This window comes from Nilaparvata lugens, chromosome 12 (assembly GCF_014356525.2).
Source record: "Nilaparvata lugens isolate BPH chromosome 12, ASM1435652v1, whole genome shotgun sequence".
Classification (NCBI taxonomy): Eukaryota; Metazoa; Arthropoda; class Insecta; order Hemiptera; family Delphacidae; genus Nilaparvata; species Nilaparvata lugens.
Window position 1 is genome coordinate 2,988,264 of NC_052515.1, and position 19,522 is coordinate 3,007,785.

Below are 19,522 nucleotides of genomic sequence, written 5' to 3' on the forward strand. Positions count from 1 at the left end.
AAGTTACATTGAGATTATCTTGCGTGCGTTATTGCATGCAATTAATAATCCACTCGACAGTTGATTTATGATGAATAATTCTATAGTCTGATTTTTACGAGAATATTGGCGTTCGAAGGAGACTCCTTTTCCTTTTGTATTATCCTTAAAATGCGAAATTTCAAAAAACCTTATATATACGTCGACGCAAAATTCAAAAAGGAACATACCAGTCAAATTTAATGGAAATCTATTGCTGCGTTTTTCCGTAAATGCTCAACATATAAACATCTAAAAACCATATTTATATTATTTATTTATTAAACCATATTTATTTCTCATAAAGAGAAATGCAAAACCGTCGACTTGAATCTTGGACCTCACTTCGCTCGGTGAATAAGATGAGATATCTATTTATTCAACACAGTATATCATACAATACAATACAATAAACAGTTGAAAATCGTCATAGAAGTTAGTATAAAAGAAGCTATAAAAAGAAGCATGGGATATCTTCTTGTGTTATCTTTATTCAATGGTAAAAAATACTGCTTTGTATAATTATGTAGTTGGTTTAGGAAAAATGTGTTGGTTTTGCCACTACAACACTGTAGGTGAAAAAGTGGAGTACAATCAGTTTTTGAATTTGTGTTTCAGGCGAAAAGCCACACGTTTGTGACCTGTGCGGCAAACCGTTCCGTGTGAGGTCAGATATGAAACGACATCGACGCACTCACACCAAAGACCAGGCAGGCAACGAAATCATCGTCCAAGGTATCTTTATTTGTTCCATAGTGAGGTCCACGTTATAATGGCAGTGTTTTATTAGCAATGGTAGTGCTATCCTTGTATTTCATTCAACAAAGCGAATAGCGCTATCTCTTTCTCGCTTTGCTCTGTTGCCAGATCGTCTTTTAACAATGTAGAATTAATAATAAATTAACAATATATTTCATCTTCATTATGGAATTATTGAAAAATATAATTTCTTGCTTAATAAAATCTAATTGATTATTTTAAACGAGAATGAACAATTAATATTTTATCAATAAACCTGTATCAGCTACCGTCTATAGAAGGCATTGAGAAGACAGAGGATCGGCAACGTTGACCTCATATCTTTCTCCACTGCCATTATAACGTGGACCTCACTATAGTAAAGAAATTTATGAGACCAGTGTTTGCCAGCCAGATAGCCTAGTTGACTGAGTAGTTGCACCATTCAGTCTGCTAGTCTTACATGGTCGCGGGTTCGAATCCCGCCGAATAGGCATGGACGTTTGATGATCGCATGAATCACCCTCGCACAAGCAAAAAGCTCATGTGGGCATCATCCTATATTAATAAAAAAGGCGTTGTCTTTCCACTGCATCTATAGAGGATACTTCAGCTAGAGGATAGCTGATATCTCATAACTGTTCATTTTTTGTTTAAATTAGGGCCGTTTGCACAGTATAAATTGCTAAACTCGATTAAGTTAATCGAGTTTAAGTTAATCTGAAAGTTTAAACTTGAATCAGTTTTCTCAGTGCATGTACTAATCCAGTTTAAGTTAATCTGAAAGTTTAAACTTGAATCAGTTTTCTCAGTGCATTTACTAATCCAGTTTAAGTTAAACTAGTTTAGCGTTAAGTTGGTAATAGAATGTCATCGTTTATAATATTAGGAAGGCTGATTTTTACAGGAAATTTATTATTTGTTTACAAACTATCAGTAAATTGAGGTTATGTAGCTACTATTTCCTTGTTCAAAATCCACAGAGTTGTAAGCTGTACGGTAATAAAAGTGAAAAGCGTTTAAGAAATTCTTCAAAAAATATATTTGAGAATGTTTTAAAAAAGCGATTTTGTTACGCTTAAATCTAATACGGTCTCTCCTCGTTTATTAGAAATCTCTCGAAAGCAAATTATCACAGTTATGTTATTAAAAATATGTTCCCCAATCAAAGACAACTGTTAAAAGTTGTCTTATTTTCTATCAAGTGGTTTATTCAATCAAATACTGGATTGGCAGTTGCTTTACTCAAGCAAAACCGTTAAGAAAATTCTCTATCATCCCAGAAATTTAAATCATTCGTTTTTGCCCAATTTTTCTAAGTTTTAAAATTTCTTTGCAGTCATCTTTATCAATCGCCTTAAAAACTTCTATCAATTCCTCCATTATAATTATTTTTACATTCAAATAATAGTGATCCATTTTAACCTAAATTAACAATCATCGTTTACAGAAGCATTCAAAACAACCGTCGAAAAATAATTTACTATCAGCTGTTTCCCCATCAAATCTTTACAGATGTCAAGTTAATTCAAATTATTACTTTCCTTGCCCTATTACCATAGGTAAGGAAAGTATTGCTTTCCGAAAAAATTAAGGTATCCGAATTTCTAAATTTATATACGTTTCAAGGTCCCCTGAGTCCAAAAAAGTGGTTTTTGGGTATTGGTCTGTATGTATGTGTGTGTGTGTGTGTGTGTGTGTGTGTGTGTGTGTGTGTGTGTGTGTGTGTGTGTTGTGTGTGTGTGTGTGTGTGTGTGTATGAGTGTATGTGCGTCTGTGTACACGATATCTCATCACCCAATTAACGGAATGACTTGAAATTTGGAACTTAAGGTCCTTCCCCTATAAGGATCCGACACGAACAATTTCGAACAAATCCAATTCAAGATGGCGGCTAAAATGGCGAAAATGTTGTCAAAAACAGGGTTTTTCGCGATTTTCTCGAAAACGGCTCCAACGATTTTGATCAAATCTATACCTAAAATAGTCATTGATAAGCTCTATCAACTGCCACAAGTCTCATATCTGTAAAACTCTCAGGTGCCCTGCCACATCAATGCAAAGTGTGATTTTAGATTCCTTATTATCAGGCTTCAGATACAATTTGAACAAAAAATTTCAAGTGGAAAAGATTGAGCATAAAAATCTCTACAATTAATGTTTAGTGACATTTTCACCTGAAATTTGAAATAAGCTCGAAATTCGAGAAAATGTGTTTATCCAATAAAGCAAACTGTTGATTCTATTAAATCATTCACTATGAAGAGATAGCAGACTACGTGTGTCTCCAGCGTTATTGTCCTGTCACTAGCTGACAGATCTTTGAATAGTAGACTTGGAATGCGCGTGTACACTTGCGTCAGGTGATACATTTTTATAACGGCAAGGAAAGTTGTGTGAGTGCGCCACACCAGATTTTTTGGTTTAAACCTCCTGTTTTGGAGGTTTAAACTTTCCCAGAGTTTAAACTCAATACAGAGTTTAAACTGATACTGTGCAAACGGAAGTTTAGTTTAAACCAAAAAAAATCCAAATTTGGTTTAAGCTTTAGCTTAAACTCACACTGTGCAAACGGCCCTTAGTCAGTTATATTTTATTCGCCTAGAAAATAAATATTTCTCAAACAATTTTTCATAATTGAGATTGAATATTATGTTTCTTCTTCTTCTTTGGCTGTGCTTCATCCCATTTAAATGTGGTCGGCATTCCTTTCTCTTAGTCTGCCTCTCCACAAAGTCCTATCCAATACTTGCTCTCTCCTCCAACCACTCTCCCACAAGTCAGCCGCTATTCTATCTCCCCACCTCATCCTAGGTCTACCTCGTCCTCTCACACCATCCTGCACTCTTCGTCCAACATAATCCTCCTCCCGTCGCTGTACATGCCCAAACCACCTCATCCTTGTCTCCTGCATTTTCTTTCCCAGTGGTCCAACTTTTACAGTGCCTCTGATCAATTCATTTCTCATTCTATCTCTTCTTGTAACCCCACACATCCATCTTAACATTCTCATCTCAGTCACTTCCATCTTTCGTTCCTGTATCTTTGAAATGTGCCATGTTTCTGTTCCATACAGCATAGCTGGCCTCACAGCTGATCTATACACTTTTCCCTTCATTTGACAATTCACTCTCTTATCACATAGAACACCACTCATTTTTCTCTAGTTCATCCATCCACAATTTATTCTATACTGTATTTCTTCATCAAGCCCTCCATCTCTCTGTACTTTTGAACCCAGCTACTTAAATAAACGTATTGAATATTATGTTTATACTTAGTCAAATAACGATGTGGCAACGTTAAGGAGGTAGAAAAGGATAGCGTTATCCGCTTTGTCGAATGATAGACAAGGATAGCAAATCCATTGTTATCAGATACTGCTATTGTAACATGCATCTCACTGTAGTTGATGTGACAATTTCCGTCGGTGTAGAAGTTTACCGGCTCCAAGTTATTTGAGTTACTCGACTTGTTTATAAACTTGGTATTTTATCAGCTATTTTTGTATTAGTTTTGTGTAATAAATTTATTTGATTTGATTGAAGGTGGCGAAGAGGATGTGGACGACCCTAGGGTAGCTCCACACCAGGCGCACATAGTCGAAGGCGAGGATCACAGTCCGGAAATTATTCTGCCCGACCAGGTATATATTATGTAATTTGTGTGATTTTATTATGTAAAAAAGACAGAATGATTTCCAACAGCACCGTCATCAACGTGCTGCATCTCCATCCAGAAATAGTCAAGTCTCATCTATAGTGAGGTCCACGTTATAATGACAGTATTTGATTAGCATTGGTGTTGCTGTCCTTGTCTATCATTCAACAAAGCAGATGGTGCTTTCTTTTTATAACTCAGCAACGTGTCCAGACCGTTTTTCATCAATGTAGAAATATAATTATCAAAATATTTTATCTCAATTATGAGATTTATTTTATTGGAAATAAAAATTTCTTAACGAATAAAATATAATTTATTGTTTTTAACAAGAATGAACAGTTGTTGAATACAATTTAGTTTAACTAATTGAAACAGTTTAGTTGATGATAGGCTACCCGTACATCACATATGCCGGTTTCAGTTATCTTCTATAGAAGTTGTGCAATTCTAAGGCCCGGTTGCACAAAAGCCGTTTAAATTTTGATCGTGATTAATTTCACAAGAACCAATCAGAAAAGCCCTCTTTCCAAAAAAGCCTTCTCCGATTGGTTCATTTATATCAGTTTATTCTATTGGAAATTAATGACGATTAAAATTCAACCGGCTGTTGTGCAACCGGCACTGATACTCGGCAACGTTGTTCTGCTATGTTTCTCCACTGCCATTATAACATGGACCTCACTATAGTCACATGGTGCCATGTGGCAGAACGGGTTGGCTGTAAGGCTTAGACCAGTAATTATAGAATAGACACACCCCATACTGAAAGTCGATGAAGCCAACATCTACTGCCATATCGCCCCATCGTGACGTCAGCATCGGATAGAAAACTTTTCTGTAGAGTTTGTTTACATTGTTTTCCATGGAAGATTGTGTCTATTTCAGATGGAAGTAAATTATTAAAGAACTAAAATTATATAATTAAGAACTTATAATTATATATTAAGAATTAAAATTATATAATTATTTCTAAAGAACTTGCTGCTGGCGATCTATTTTAAATTTGTAGTTTAACTCTAGTTTCATTTTGTAGGATTGCTTGTCTTGAATTGAACAAAATACCTTAGTATGAATATAATCATAAAACAAGTATATTTTGTACAGCATATGTCAGCAAGATGTCTGTTAATAGTTCGAACAGATAATTAGTAGTTTTTGTCTTCAAAATTGTATGATAATAAACTATTAGTAACTGTCTTTTTGTTCTCTTAGCACATTCTTAAAATCACAGTTTCAGGTCTCAACATAGAAAGATAAGATCTACCTAATTCACAAACTCTACAGAAAAGTTTTCTATACGATGCTGACGTCACGATGGGGCGATATGGCTGTAGATGTTGGCTTCATCGACTTTCAGTATGGGGTGTGTCTATTCTATAACTGGTCTAAGCTGTAAGGGGTGATGTGGAGGCAGAACAATTAGAAACCTATTGTACCTGATTTAATTTAGTTGATTTTATTAGAATGTAATTGCACATGTAATTCTATTTATAAATGAATGTATTTGTGTTGCAGGCGCCGCACACACCGCTCAACCTGAACATGCGACAGGCGGGGACAGATGGAGAGGGGGGTGAGTTGGTTTACACGACAGCGGCGGCGAGTCGAAGCACTCACAGTGTCGACAGCAGAGATGGAACGCTCTATGTGTGGATACCAGCCCCACCTCACTCCATACTCTCTGATGAGTAGTGCAACTTGAACCATTCATTCATTATTAATATTATTGTTCAGACGTTATATCAATGTTGCTTTGTTGTCTGGCGTTGTGTGGTAGAGGGGGCAATTGAAGGGTGATGCGCATAGCATAATCGCCGCCAGTTGCCGTTTGCCAGTCAACCGAACAGTTCACTTCTCGTAATGTCGATTTTTGCAAAGTGATTTATTGATTTATTGTGATTTATTACAAGTGTCGTCTCGTCTCGTATCGTGATCTGGACCCGGGATCCTAGAAGCAAGGAGGATTTGGACATGAAGGTAGGCCTATGTTATTGTGCACTTAGCCATTTAAATTGATCAACTTGCTACCCGACGCCAGACAACCCCCAAAAGGTTCTCGATGTAATTGATACAGTCCACAAACCAGAGTGCTGTTTGAGCCAGCCTCTGTCGAATAAACAATTATTATGAATTCAACTGGATTAAATCCACATCAAGTCTGGTTTGTTATAATACAGGGCGTTTCGGGGTTACGAAAATTCACTACAGGAAGCTTATTAGAATATGTAAGTTGTATGTATGTGCAGATGCACATTTCGGGATACAATAGTAGGCCTATTTTATGCCACAAGGATGGGTCCCTTGAGTGCGAGAATGTTGTTTCTAGTGGAGGCGTTAGCCGAGCACTGCAAAAGACATTCACGTCCAAGTAACGTACACTATTTCTAAATCTAAAGAAGAATAATGGAGAAATAGATAACATAACCTGCTTGTGCTGAAGTTACTACATGCATTCTATAAACATATCCTAGTTTACAAATTCCGAATCAGGAATTTTGTGGAAATTGACAAAACATCCACCTGGAGCCCTGAAGGTGTTTTTTTGTAGCAGTTTTGCTGTTCCAAATTCGGAACTAGGAAACATACTCGACTGTAAAGAAAACATATGATTTTATCACAGTATAGTATGCTGTAATGAGAATCATATGTTTATTTGTTCTACAATCAGCTGTTTACCGGCTTTATTGGAAACAGCTGAGATTGGATGACTATGACAAAAACAGTTTTTTTTCAACAGCTATAATTATGTTGAATGTATGCTCCTTTGGTGACGGGGCATACGTGAACACGAAAGTCTAGCTCTTGCCAAACACGCCCTAACATGCATTGATTATGGCGTGAGGTAGGTAGATAGATAGATATACAGAGCCATGAGCTGATTCCTCACATCAATAGAAGAAAAAAAAATCATCTTAACAGCCAACAAATACCCGTAGGGCAGGGGAACTGAAATTCAGACGAAATCTTTCACCCTGTATAACTTGCAAACTAAGCATTTTCGGACCTATGTCAATTAGAACTTTTTTTCTTCTATTGATGTGAGGAATCACCCCCTGACTTATGGGCACCTTTTTACAGAACACTCTGTATATTACGTCTGGTTGGCTTCAACGGCGTCAGACAAGTCAAAGTGCTAGCAAAAAGCAAGACACCATTAATGTTTCATGAAACTTAGATCTAGTATATGTATATAGTTACTATTTGTCTTTGACTCTATTACAGTAGTCAAAATAGTCCTTCAGACTATAAAAGCATTCCTTTAGCAATAATTTCAAACTTGGTTTAAACTCACAAGGTCTGGTGATGTTGGTGGCCACAGCAAAAGTTGTTGGTGTTCCTCAGACGCGCGTCTCAGTTGATGTCCGCTTGCACTAGCAACCAGTTTCGTTGGATTGTTTATACCATGCACGGATTGAATTGTCACTTGGTGGATCCTTATGAAATTTTAACCGAAACGCACGTTGCACAGTAATTGCCGACTTTGTCGAGTGAAATTCTAAAGGTGCGTACAGATATACGCGCCGCGAACATGAGCAATTTACAATATGACTTTAATATAAATACTCTAACATGAGTGATCGCGTGGAGCACAATCGTGCTCCACTCTATTTTCATGACTATTTTGATATTTAATTGTCATTTAATGATGTCATTTGTCATTTTTGGTTGGGATGAAACAATATACATTGATGAAATTTAATATTTTTTTATTTTTTATTTTCAGCCTCAATAAAAAATAAAATTGAATAAATCGAGAATTATGAAATTGAAAGTTTATATGAAGTAATATTGTAATGCTACTACACAAATTTTAGAAAATTGAATGATCTCAAATAATATTGTAATGTTACTACAAAAACTTTAGATAATTAAATGCTCTCAAATGTCTAAAAATGTAATCCTCACAAATGATAAAAAATTAAACTTTCCTTATTCAAGACACTCGGTGCAAACACTTCTTAGATGATCTAAACAAACCCAATTATTGCACTCGATACAAGATTTTCTCGTGGTTTTGTTCCGTGCCCTACCACACAGGTAGCATCTTCCAGTTTCAGCAGTTCGAGGCGGTTGCGGTAGCTGTGGAGTTGGGTCTGCTCCTCCTTGATCCAGATTCAACAGAAGTCGTCCTCTGGTCCTTATTTCTTTGGGTATTGTGTGAAGGCTGATACGGTGCTCCATATGAGGTCTCATCAGTTCAAATGCCAATCTTTTCAAAAAATCCAATCTGGACACAAGGGCATTCGCAGATGTTATTATAACAGGTTTCTTTTCATCCCCAGTCTCTGTATCGATGGCAGCACTATCATGCATGGTAGAAAGCATTACAACCGCTTTATTCTTCTTAGGCACGTACGACACAAGGGTGCAGTTTTTTGAAAACCAAACAGGCTACTTTTCACTTCTCTGTCTCGAGCAGGTAGAAAATTAGGTGGTATTTCACGCTTATTCTTACGTAGAGTGGCAACAATGGTTATTTTCTTCTCTTCTCGTAGTCTCTTTGCAAGGGATACAGACGTAAACCAATTATCACATGTTATGTTCCGGTTTGACCCAGCAATAGGCTCCACTAGCCGCAACACCAAATCTTCAGTACTATTGCTATTTTTGAAAGGTCCATCTAGCTGTTTTCCTACATATATTTCGAGATTTGTGGCATAAAAGTTTGAGGTAGAGACAAGAGCAAACACTTTGATTCCATATTTTGCTGGTTTACTTGGCATATACACTCTGAAAGGGCAATTACGTCTAAAACCCACTAGCTGTTCATCAATGGTCAAATAGTCTGTTGGCTTGTATGAGCTCTTACAATTTGATACAAAGTTTTCAAAAATTTCCCGAAAAGCAGCTAATTTGTCGTAACACTTTTTCGTTCATCTCGGCTATGAATATTGTCAAAACGGAGACAACGTAGAAGAAATCTGAATCGGTTGATACTCATTGTAACATATGCTGATTCAACTCCTGTACCACAAGTCATGTCCCACATATCAAGCACATTTCTTCTACCCGCTTTCAATGCACCTGCAAGTAACAACAGTCCTATCAATTGATCTCACGAACATCGGTGTCCCTAGCATCTCTATCTCTCAAAATTGGCCCTAACTTTCTCGATATAATATATGTTTGTATATTCTACAATCTTCAAAACCATGTCATTGTCTATTATACACTGAAAGGCCATTGCAGGTGATTGGGCATTTCTGGCATTACCTTGTGGTCCTGGTCGGTGAAATAAAGGAATGATATTGTGTCTGGGGGTCCGGGATGTACGAGGTGAGGTACTTGAGGATCAAGGTACCATCTTGTAGTTCTATCCTTTCCCAAATAAAATTCAGAGTTCAAAGATGGAGATGGTGAACGTCCAGTTTCATGAATTTCTTCCCTTGTAGGTTCTGTATCAATTAATTCCATTTCGTGGTCACTACCCTCTTCCATGCATCCAGAGTTGGGCGTAGAAGAACTCGTAGAACAACGTGGTCCACTTCCAGTTCATCTTCATCTTCAACACCGAAAATAATCTCATTGTCATCCTCAGCTTCAGACAACCATCGGCGCAACTGCTCGTGGTCGTTGAGTAGTACTCGATCACCCATTATTCAATTTAAAAGAAAAAAAAGTCTTTACTACACATTTATAACACAGAAAATGAAAATACTAAAAAAAATCAATAACTCAAAAAAGTTAAAATCTGTGAATGCAGTAGTCGCGTGGAGCACACCCGTGCTCCAAGAATGCACCACTAGAAATAATCGATTGTCAGACGTCACAAACTCAACTCGCTCTAAGACAACAACTGGTAGACTGGTAGACTAACACATGAATAGAGACTTGGTAGCAAGGTAGATCACCGCTCAAGGTCATCAGTGCTGCCAACTTTTCACAACATAAGTATCAGTATGCCTGGAGCACGATTGTGCTCCATGCGAGCACTGGAGTCCTTATTATATAAATAGGTCCTAACAATATAAGGATCTGTCACGAACAATTTCGATCAAATGCAATTCAAGATGGCGGCTAAAATGGCGAAAATGTTGTCAAAAACAGGGTTTTTCGCGATTTTCTCGAAAACGGCTCCAACGATTTTGATCAAATTTATACCTTAAATTGTCATAGATAAGCTCTATCAACTGCCACAAGTCCCATATCTGTAAAAATTTCAGGAGCTCCGCCCCATCTATGCAAAGTTTGATTTTAGATTCCCAATTATCAGGCTTCAGATACAATTTAAACAACAAATTTTAAGTGGAAAAGATTGAGCATGAAAATCTCTACAATTAATGTCCAGTAAAATTTTCACCTAAAATTGAAAATAAGCTTGAAATTTGAGAAAATGTGATTATTCAATTGCAAACTGTTGGCAACTGTTGTTTCTATGAAGAGAAAGTTGTTATTCACTATGAAGAGATAGCATATCTCGTGTGTATCCAGCGTTATTGTCCTGTCACCAGCTGGATCAGATCTTTGAATAGTAGACTTGAGATGCGCATAAACACTAGCGTCAGGTGATCAATTTTCATAACGGCAAGGAAAGTTGTACGAGTGCGCCACACCAGATTTTTTGTAATGAATTTTCGTAACCCCGAAAACATTTTGAGCCACCAATTCAGATAAGGCTTTCACTGTGCTAACGGCACTAAATTAAGCTGTGCTCGGTTCAATTTTCCATTGAGCGAGCGTGGTCTGTTTTTATTGATGGCTAAAGTGAGGCTCACGCTATAAAGTCAGTAGAAATGATAGATCGTCAGTGTTGCCGATTCTGTGTTACCAATGCCATCTATAGTGGATAGCTGTGATTCAAGTCAGCCCGGTATATCTTATATAATAATTATTGTGGCCCGGTTGCATAAAATCCTGTTGAATTTTAACCGGGATTAAGTGCCACAAGAATCAATCAAAGAAGCCTTCTGTGATTGGTTCTTGAAAAATTTAATCAAGATTAAGATTCAACGGGTTCTTGTGCAACCGGGCATAATTATTGTAAATTCTTCTTAATAATTTATCAACTCTATCTCAAATATATTATATTTCCAAGATGAAGTATCTTTTGATAATAAATTTTCATAATTTGAGATATTTTATATTTCTTTGTAGCCTATGAACGATTTGGCAACGGTGCAGAGCTAGAAAAGGATAGAGCTATCTGCTTTGTCTAATGACAGACAAGGATAGCAACACCAATGTTGATCAGGTGCTGACTTATTGCATGAATCTCACTATAAAGATAAATTACAGTACTGTACTCACTTTATTTTATTAATTCAATACAATTGTTATTCTAAAAAGCCTTCAAATTCTATCAATCGAATCTATTTCGATGTTTAATTACAATTGAACTGTACTATTTTCAGAATTCACTTTAATCGATCACATGAATTTATGTATTTTCTATTTTTACTGGTTGATAAACCCTAGCCTTATAATTGAGTAATGGGGAGGGATGCTATTCAATTATTAATGAAAATTAATATTTAAATTATAAACTCCCGTGTATTTGTACAATTATTTTACACATATTTTGTATCGGAATGATGTTTCTCTCTGGTGGGGCGGTAATAGAATTGAAATAAGTGGACTGTATATTGCGAATATTAATTAAGAAATATAAATGACTCACCCGTTGGTTGATCAAAATAAGGAGATACTGTACTACCTGCAGGTTTCCAGAAATATGTGATTAAAGGTATCAAGCGTTGTAGTAGGCGGAGAACAAATTGTTGTAGTTGGCGGAGAACAAATTTAGCGTCGAGTTGTTTCACTGAGGAAAGCGATTCCACAACTAACTATAAAAGGGGAAAAGTGAATATTGGCCTCGTAGTCGACCGGTCGCTATCTTATCTTGCCTGCCTGTCTGATAATACTTGATTGCTGGCCTCTACATACTCCCCCGCCCTGAAACGACAGTTTCTGACTCCAGCTGTTTAAAGTCTAGAAATTAGCTAAATCCCGAGCTCTGGAAACCGGGCCTTAATGTCATAAATATTCAAGATATTATCTAAGGATAGATGTAGTTAATCTCAAACTTAAAACCGGTATGTCTTTCAGAATAGCTTTTTTGTTGAGTTTACAAGTCCTATGTTGCGTAAATATTATTGATAAATAATTATGTTTCAAAAAATCTGTTTTTTATTTATTGGTTAGAACAAACAATGCAAATTATTTTTGTGAATAAATGCTGCTAGTGAATTCTTGATAAATTCTCGATAAGTGAGTATAAATACAAATCGAGAAACCCTCATTGGTTCTTATGGAAGAATTCACAAGTGTTATTTTTGGGTGACTCGTTGTAGTGTTAAAGTGATAACGCGCCGGTCTAATAATCAAGAGAACCCGAGTTCGAATCTCGACTGGGCGAAAGTTTTTGACCACAGCACAATCACATAGATACGGCCTTAGATAGTATTTCGGAGGAGAAGATAATTCGTCGGTCCCGACTAACCTCAAAAGTAGTCGTCATCTCTCATCATCATCATCCCTCTCACTCATTACCCACGCACAAGCCTAAGAGCTTATGTGGACATCACCCTCAGTATTATTATTAGTTTGTATGAACACTCTCATAAGAAACAATAGGGCTTTCTCGATTTCAGTTTCTATCAAGAAAATAAATTCATTGGAAAGCAGCGTTCTAGGTAGAGGCTTGTTGATATTACAATAATTTTTGTGATTTTTTTTCTAATAATTAATTACAAATTAATTTCACTAATTTATGGCTCTTCTAAACAAAATTTCAATGACTCATCTCGTTTAATTACAATTCTCTATTGATTGTAGATGACATGGTTGGTTGTTATTCGTAATATCATAAAAACGAAGTCTGCTTAATGTAATTTTTATGTTCAAAGCTACCATCGTTATGGATGTAATTGAAACGATTTTAATAGCTTTACGTTGTAAATTTGTAAATAAAAGTACTATTTAACTAAATTTAAAACTATAAAGGATTTATTTTTCTACATTTTAATCAAATTTGACTGAAAATTAAAACTTGGATGTTGTCTTTATTATATTATATGTTTGGTAGATACTCTTTACTTAGTTTCTACCAAATATGTTTTGTGTAAAAGTTCAAATCTAAATTATGCGTAGTGATTGAACTTGAAACGCCATTATTTAGAGTAACTTACTATAGAAACTGATTGATTTTTCATCCATGAAAGACTGTATTATATCTAATATTAGTTCTATATCACGGACAAATTTAGGTTTTAAAATGCAATACTATAATCACGGTTGAAACTTCGAAAGTATATTGTGGAATGAGATATTGTGATTGGTACTTATGTACTTCTGTAAAAAGTAGGATAATATTTTGTATTTTTATTTGATAATTTGAATTTTTTATCGTACATGTAAATATTGTATAGCTTAAATGAATTTATCATAGATTTATCTTTTTAGTGATTAAAAATAAACTTCTGATCAATAATCTACGGTTGTTCGGTTTTTATTATCAAACCTTATTGTATTATAATTGTGTTATAATTATTGAACTTCTAGTTTCAAATAGAAATACATCAATAGATACATGAAAATCTAACGGCCAGTTGCACAAAAATTCAATCAAATTTAACCGCTGTAAAATGATGTCATCTGACAGAAATTATGCTAGGGAAATCAAGAAACGAATCGAACTCTATTTTACGGCAGTTGAATTTAAAAGACGTTTTGACAACCGGGCATAATGTTATCACAATTTTTAAATTAATGACACTTTTTCTGCGGGTATTCTTCCCACTGATTTCAATAGAAAACACTAATCTCTCATTCATACTAGCCTATTATTTACTTAGTTGTTTGCGAATATCATGTGAACACGTATCATAAAATTTTGAATCGCACGCAATGAACACTAAAAAACTATAAAATATTGACCTATTTTGAATAATTTTCATCCAAAAATTGAAATAAACGCATTTACTAAAGCAATTATTAAATATCTTAAAGCACTTATTCGATTGAAAATCAACTTTTTAGTTGCTTACTTATCCATTAGTACAAAATTACTTACAATTAAAATAAAATAAACTTATTGTTTGTAGATGGAATTATTGAGATATTGCATTTATTCAAATGCTAATGAATAAATAATTATTATTAAACGAAAATTCAAATTAAATGCTATAGATCAACCCGAAGACTTCTGCTACTGCAAATATTGACAACAGGGTAAATAGCGAGATGGAAATTCGATGAGCGCTGCTATTCAAAAATTATTTGTCAGCCCGGGAATTATTTTAAATAGTAGCCTAGCGCTCATCGAATTTCCATCTAGCTGTTTACCCGGTTGTCAATATTTGCAGTAGCAGAAGTCTTCGGGTTGATCTACAGCATTTAATTTGGATTTTCGTTTAATAATAATTATTTATTGTTTGTTTTGTTTTTAATACTGTTGGTTCACACGTGACTGTTGTTTGAATGATTGTCGTAGATGTCCTTCCAGAAGTTCATTCGGCGCTGGAAGATGAGGCGGTGTCTGACTTGGAGGTCGTCGCTTACATAGAGATACCTCTCCCTAGCTGGGTGGTGAGGGTCCCATTCACAACCGTTTGGATTCCTAAACATCACAACAGAACAAGTCAAAAGTGGTCGGGAACCCACCTAAATCATTGTCACCAGTTACTGTAATCCTACTGTTGTGAAAGTGGAAATTGTCATCTCTTCTCACCATCCGTCTCATACAGGTATATAGTGAGGTCCACGTTATGATGACAATCATTAAATCCATGATGATTCAGAGTTTGAGCGATTTTAATTTTTGACCATTTTTGCAAAAAATCATGAATTCACTCCCATTCTTGAGTTATAAGAATTTGAAGATGAGTGATTTCTCTGATCTGTGGGTGGGGGAATGATTTTATGTTTAACCATTTATTCATGGATTTCATGAAAAATGCATATCTCCCAGATTTGGTTGATATTTGGGCTATGGATAGAAGTTGACCTAACAAGTGTAGTATTAACATGGTCCATGTTATAATATAGTATTGCTAATAATTATAGTTGAATACTCCATAACTAATTCATCTATTTATTTACAACTCACCCTGTTTTTGCGAAATTCGTCCACAATGTGGTAAGTCTATCAATAGTTCTCCTTTCCATGGAACTGCTATCAATTTCTTGCTGCCAGCCCTGTATCGAGACTGGGAACAGATAGGGTATATCGTCATAGTGACTCACGCCTGAAACATTTCATAACAATTTTCAATTTTTTTAGAATACCTAGGCTCAGTTGCACAAAAGCCTCTTGAATTTTAACCGTGATTAAAAGCTTCGATACTTCATCTCCAGTTGCACAAAAGCCTGTTAAATTTGTAGCAGTATTCATTGTTCCAATTGTGAAGATGAGAATTGTGCGAATTATCATGAGAAGTTAGTCTGTGTTTCGCTTGTTTTGCTTTTCTGCGTTGTGTTGTGTCGACTTTGTTAGTGTGTGCGTAGATGTTATAATACTAAGAAAATCAATGATTTTCCTGGAGCATCAGTCGAGTTCATGACCTTATAAGGGAAGGAATTTATAGCTGTCAAGGAAAAAATAGCTGTCACTTGGTGGGAGAATGTGTCTAAAATTATAGTTGTACCGTTACCTTCTATTGGCGGAGATTTTTCTAGAAAATAGTAGCTGCCAATCACAGTTAACGTTGCTTAGGTCTATCTAGTATGGACGATCACACAGCTCCTAGACCAGGCAAGCGTACCGTGGGATTCATTAGCGTCTGTCCATTGCTGCTAACAGAACTGAAGATGTAGTCTCTCAATAGACTTTGCTTGAACTTATGTAGTGATTTGATATTTATTATGGCTTTCGGCCGGCTTTAGTCTTTCCTTTTATTGGCTCTGCAACCTTCTGTTGTAGTAGCATGTTTATTTCGCTTGAGTTTTAGTAGTTTTTTTTGTAAAGAAGAGAGAGAGTATCAAAATTGTCACCTCAAAATGGAGATTTTCCTCCTATAACCGCTACTAAAGCGGTCAAAGTATGGGTCCATCAATGTACAAGTCCATCAATTTACGGGTTCATGAACGTGTGTCTTTAAGCCGCTGAGACGCCTCTCAATCGATGCCAGTCCTAGAAGCTATACCCCAAGCTGTCTCCTGTCCATCTGGACGTGTAGAGCTCGATCACCGAGCCTAGATTCAAATTGAAGAAACAACTTTGAGGTAACAACTTTTTTCCAAAATGAAACGAACGTCCCAGGAACTCCGGATGTGACAGAATGGGTTTTAGTAACTATAGACTTTCAAAAAGGGAGGGGTGTAAAATGTGCTAACCATCAATTAAAACGTGCGGAATTAGACTTTCTGTTAAATCGTAACTTTGAGATATTATTGGGGATGGATATTTTACAAATTTTATTAATTTGGTTTGAGTAATAGATTTTCGGTTGTATCTTTACATTGAAATGTGAGGCCATATTTTCTCTGTAAGGATCCAGCTGGGAATTCAGTTTTCTTTAAATTTGTATTTTATAATCTACTTAACTACTAATAGTTGAATTAGTATATGAAATGTTTAAAGGCCCCTTATTGATAAATTAATGTTTTAAAATAATTTTCATCTTAAAGTTGCAAAGGATCAAATGAAGTTTCAAGGACCCTAACCTTTTCTAAATTTGTCTTGAAATCACACATTTTTTGAATAGTTTTCCAAGGTAGAATTCCGTGATGTGATTTTTTTTAGGAATATTTTGTCTTTGCTGCTTTCATAATAATTATAAAGATACAGAATAGATATTATTAACATTTGATAGTGTTTTAAAAGTTTCCAAGTGTGTTCTAAATGCGCTAAGGGTTTTGTGAATTTTATGTGGATCTTTTCTTAAAATATCTATTGTTATTTGTGATTAACTTCTGAGCAATATCTATGATAACTTTCAATCCTTCTTTCTGAAATTAGAGTCCTTTAAGCTTCTTATGATTCAATCTAAAACGTTTGCAATGTAAAGCAGACAGAGTAGGTTATTACCGAATTATCTATATCAAAGATAACTTTCTAGATTTAGTAATTTTATTTTCGGTTTTCTTGATGTAATTTCATTTTGTTTTATTAATAATTGTTGAATTTACCTGTAAGAGGTGACAATATAGTTGATATCTTCTCTCTATTTCTTGTCATTCTGTTGTCTCTCTTGTCATTTCTGGTTCCCGTTCTCTAGCACTAGGTATGTTTATCAAGCATCCCTTTTATTAAGTTATATTGTGTGTGCTTCTAAATTCTAAATTCCAAATTAACTTTCTAAATTTTCATAGCACGGCACAAATTCTAACCGGGATAAAAAAATAATGCAGATTTTAAAGTGATATAATGCAGAAGAATTTTGAAGTAACACATAACCTCTAGCTACATTTGGACTGTCGTAAAAATTAGAATTGGAACCGTTTTGGGCGTAAGTTAGCCTGTGGTACTTTTCTGTAAATGGAATAATTCTGAATTATTGAATAAATAAATAAATGCTTCAAAACTTTATCGGGGTAGCACTCGTTTGCAAAAGTCTTTTCTGATTGGTTGTCATAGAGCATTGCAATTCAATAGGCTCTTTTACAACCGGGACTTAATATTTATCTATGAAATCTACAATTTATACAGAAATTGGAAATGAATAAACAATATATAGTGAACTAGTAAAAAAACAATGCTGAAACATCCAATAGTATAAAAGCCTGTTGTTTCATCCCAAATGTTATTAATAATTAATGAAAATTATATTTTCAACATAATAATTATTATTGTCAATAAATTAGTTAATACGGTACATGAATTACCCTGTTCAATCTTTTTCAACTGATAAATTTATATTTATAGGCTGTGATGCAGTATAGGTAGTCACATAAATCAAAGTATTTCTTCATGAGTAAGGATTTCTCTTCCTTATTATGAAGTGCTTTTAAGGTGTCGAAGAGGGCTTATTACGCCAGGAAGTACTAGAATTAATTTTCTGTCAAAATATTTATAAAAATAATAAGCTAATAATTTTTTCATTTGAAAAAAAAAAATTACGGTACGGTACCTCATTTATTTTCTTATTAATAAATTATATCTAATTTGAGTATTTAGGATTACAGAAAGCATGACCTACTGCCCTACTCTATGAATGAAGCATAAGGGATGAAAATTAACGATGAATATTTAATAATCTATACTATAATAGAGGGGAAGAACCAACTCATTAAGGCTGTGCAAAGGCTAAAAATAAACTTTCTACTCGTGATATTTTTCAAAGTTTTTTGATTTGTATATCATCAAGCTATCAAAATGAAAAAGTTTTCTCAGGAAAACATTTTTTCCGATCATTACTTTTTGAAATATGAGCGACTGAAGTTTGAATTTTTGGGACAGAAAATTTCAAACTCGGTACGATATAAATCCATGAGATTTAGAGGATGGATTTTTCATGGTATTGTTGATCTAGTAGAACAAAAGTTTTTGGAAAAGTTATTCAATTTACCAAAAATAACTCAACTAAAAGTTAGTATTTTTAGTAAATTGAATAACTATCTTAAAAATTGATATTTTCCGAAAATTTTGTTTTACTAGATCAACAATACCATGAAGAATCTATCCTCTAAATCTCATGGATTTATCTTTTACAGAATTTGAAATGTTCTGTCCCAAAAATTTAAACTTAGGCGCTCATATTTCAAAAAGTAATGATTAGAAAAAAAATGTTTTCCTGAGAAAACCTTTTCATTTTGTTAGCTTGATGATATATACAAATCAAAAAACTTTGAAAAATATCACAAGTAAAAAGTTTATTTTTAGCCTTTGCACAGCCTTAACGTACGGCATTGGAAATTCAAGAATATGACGCATCATCAAGTCTGAACTACTGGACTGATTAAGGCCCGGAAGGGAGTAAAATTTTTAGTCTATCGCACGAACCAGTGCTTGAAATTTTGTTTATAGATTCTTGATTGGTACCGAGGATTGTTATATGTCAATTCTGCCATATAACATTTCACCATTCATGTAGGTAAAGTTATCAATGATACCCTTGAGGAGCACGGGTTACTCTGCTATTCAAAGTATATCCAGTATTTCAAGTATTTAGGATCAGAGAAAGCATGAGCTACTTTCTTACTCTATAAGCATAAGGCATGCATT

General features: G+C 34.9%; 2 protein-coding genes across 3 annotated transcripts in view; one reads left to right on the forward strand and one right to left on the reverse strand.

Moving 5' to 3' along the window:
• Positions 1 to 7,947, forward strand: part of LOC111062401 — a 31,556-nt gene extending 23,609 nt beyond the window's left edge. Inside the window, exons 15-18 of the mRNA XM_039439420.1 lie at positions 637 to 753; positions 4,305 to 4,402; positions 5,935 to 6,141; positions 6,540 to 7,947. Of these exons, the coding sequence (XP_039295354.1) occupies positions 637 to 753; positions 4,305 to 4,402; positions 5,935 to 6,111 (392 nt within the window). The 3' untranslated portion in view covers positions 6,112 to 6,141; positions 6,540 to 7,947. The remainder of the gene's footprint in view (positions 1 to 636; positions 754 to 4,304; positions 4,403 to 5,934; positions 6,142 to 6,539) is intronic.
• A 6,732-nt stretch (positions 7,948 to 14,679) lies between these two features.
• Positions 14,680 to 19,522, reverse strand: part of LOC111063686 (acetylcholinesterase) — a 29,477-nt gene continuing 24,634 nt past the window's right edge. The window contains exons 10-11 of one of the 2 annotated variants that reach the window (XM_039438650.1): positions 15,467 to 15,605; positions 14,680 to 14,977 (exon numbers count right to left, since the gene is read on the reverse strand). In XM_039438650.1, coding sequence (XP_039294584.1) covers positions 14,818 to 14,977; positions 15,467 to 15,605 — 299 coding nt within the window. In that variant the 3' untranslated portion in view covers positions 14,680 to 14,817. The remainder of the gene's footprint in view (positions 14,978 to 15,466; positions 15,606 to 19,522) is intronic. The other variant, XM_039438651.1, reaches the window with a different exon arrangement.